Source organism: Mandrillus leucophaeus, unplaced genomic scaffold (genome assembly GCF_000951045.1).
Source record: "Mandrillus leucophaeus isolate KB7577 unplaced genomic scaffold, Mleu.le_1.0 Scaffold517, whole genome shotgun sequence".
Classification (NCBI taxonomy): domain Eukaryota; kingdom Metazoa; phylum Chordata; class Mammalia; order Primates; family Cercopithecidae; genus Mandrillus; species Mandrillus leucophaeus.
In genome coordinates, this window is record NW_012105553.1 from 1,292,173 (window position 1) to 1,294,684 (window position 2,512).

Genomic DNA, 2,512 nt, shown 5'->3' on the forward strand with positions numbered 1-2,512 from the left:
ATAAAACAATCTTTGTGAATATGCTGGACTGCTTACTGGGGCTCTGTAAGGTTAACACATGACTTATGCTCATTTGTTCCAAACAACCACACACACACCCAAGATCTGTAAATTCCCATTGTTTTGAAAAACAATGGTTTTAGATATAAATAAATAAATACTTATTCAAAAATGCAACTTGCAATGGTCCTAGATGCACTTCAGGCTTAAGTGTTCTCTTGCATTTTCTTTGAATTCCTAAAAGTCTCAGTAACAGAACATTAGATTCTAACTCCCTCCTAAATGTTAACACTTGGTGCCTAGCACATGGTGGCCTTGAGTCAATACTTATTGAAGAAATTAACAAACAACTAATTCTCTGAACACTGGTCACTCATGTCTATTTTATGATTCGGTTATTTGGAATATGATGCACATCAACACACTTGATTTCTTAAGTATCAGGGTAAGATCTTTTCAATGATTTCCTTAAAATAGTCACCTATTGTTTACTGAATGCTGACTATACTGGGCACCTAGTAAAAATTGTCTCTAAATTTATAAAAAGTGACGAAGCCCCTGTCATAGCTGCACTGTTATCCCTATTTGGGGTAGTACCCAGCACTAGGGCACTCACTGCACAGCGCAGCCTGGAGCTGAACCCAGGTGTGTGGCTCCAAAGACTCCCCTCTTCCACATCATGACTCTAAATACAGACTCTCTGGTTTCCATCATTAAGGTGACCCTGCAAAGCTGTTTCTCAGATAACATTTGAAGTACAATATAGTATGGCACTGATATGATTTGTTTTGGCTCAGTATTCCCACCCAAATCTCATCTCGAATTGTAATCCCCAAGTGCTGATGAAGGGGCCTGGTGGTAGGTAACTGGATCACAGGGACAGCTTCTCCCATGCTGTTCTCATGATAGTGAGGGAGTTCTCATGAGATCTGATGGTTTTAAAAATGACAGTTTTTCCTGTGCTCTTCTCTCTTCAGCTGCCATGTAAGACGTGCCTTGCTTCCCCTTTGCCTTCTGTCATGATTGTAAATTTCCTGAGGCCTCCTCAGCTAGACAGACTGTGAGTCAATTAAACCTCTTTTGTTTATAAATTCCCTGGTCTCAGGTAATATCTTTATAGCAGTGTGAAAACAGAGTAATACAGGCACAAATCACAAAGTACTGTTACGTGATGTGGTCTGAAGGTAGGCAGCATTGACATCCCCCAGGAGCTGGTCAGCAATAGAGCCTCAGGCTCCAGCTCAGACCTCCCAAATCAGAACCTGCACTTTAACCAGATCCCAGGGGATTCACACACATGGTAGAACTTAGAAGCAATGTCTTAGAACATGATGTCGATTCCCTCCAGTTCTTGCTTATTTTTCTGTTCCTGCATGAGTCACATACACAACCCACCCCATCAGTCACACTTCACATTTAATGAAAGGAAGTGACTGGGCATCTCTAAGGGGAAGGTAGACATTTTTAGTGTGTTGAGTCTACCATTTTCCTTAATTCTACTGCCTGTAATATTCAGACACAGAATTCTGGATACCCAGGAAGACCTCATTATGTACTTTGCTATAGTAACTTGATTGATTATGTACTTTGCTACAGTAACTTGATTGATTATGTACTTTGCTACAGTAACTTGATAACTTTCCATTTAGTAATTCCAGATTGTAGTAGCCACTCCACAAAATGTCTGTTTTTTAAACTCCAAAAAAGAGAAAACAAAACACCTCTGATGAATCTAAGCTACCCTTCTACCTCTCCACTTTGCTGAATCATTTTCATTGAACAGAAAGAACAAACAAATGCCATCCTTCAATTAACTGCCCTGTCTTTTCTCTCCCGGGCCTCTTTGAATTTCTCTGGAAGTCCCCAGAGTATCCCTAGATGAAGCCAGCCTGACAACTGGATCAACATTACTGCAGTCACAGGTGACACCAATGTCGGCACAGTGCACACTGCTTCATGGAAAACAGATTTTACATTAAAATGAGCTCTATACAGAATTTATGAAAGAAAAGCCTTGAGTTAGGTCCAACGACAGCAATGCTCTTAGTGAGCAGAACTCTAGAAAAAAACAGCCCAATGTACATTTTCTAGGCTTCAAAATACTTTTGTGATTTCAAAGACCTCTTGAAGCTAAATTTTAACACTAAAATTTAACACTAAATTTTAACACTAAAAATTTAACACACTAAAAATGTCCACCTTCCCATTAGAGATGCCCAGTCACTTCCTTCTTTCATTAAATGTGACACTTACTGCTGCCTACTGAGTGGCAATCCCAAACTGGGCAGCTGGGACACAAAGATGATTAAGACGGGGTTTCCCTTATCAAGAAGTTGGTGGTTCAGGAGACCTTCAGAGATATTAGCAGGTGATTTACCATGTACACTGGACAGCTCAGCTCCACGGAGGAGGGGCTTCCAGAGGGGTGGTGGGGAAAGGTCTGTGATGAAGCATGAGAATGGCTAAGTGCCTTCCAGGGAGATGGAGAGAAGAAGCCATGTGCGAAATGGCA

The 2,512-nt window shown here is 40.9% G+C and overlaps 1 protein-coding gene across 1 annotated transcript in view; it reads right to left on the minus strand.

Annotated features, from left to right (window-relative positions):
- The window catches only part of HUS1 (HUS1 checkpoint homolog (S. pombe)), a 25,596-nt gene that overhangs the window by 11,411 nt on the left and 11,673 nt on the right, over positions 1-2,512 (minus strand). The window contains exon 7 of the mRNA XM_011996500.1: positions 9-31. Within this exon, the coding sequence (XP_011851890.1) occupies positions 9-31 (23 nt within the window). The remainder of the gene's footprint in view (positions 1-8; positions 32-2,512) is intronic.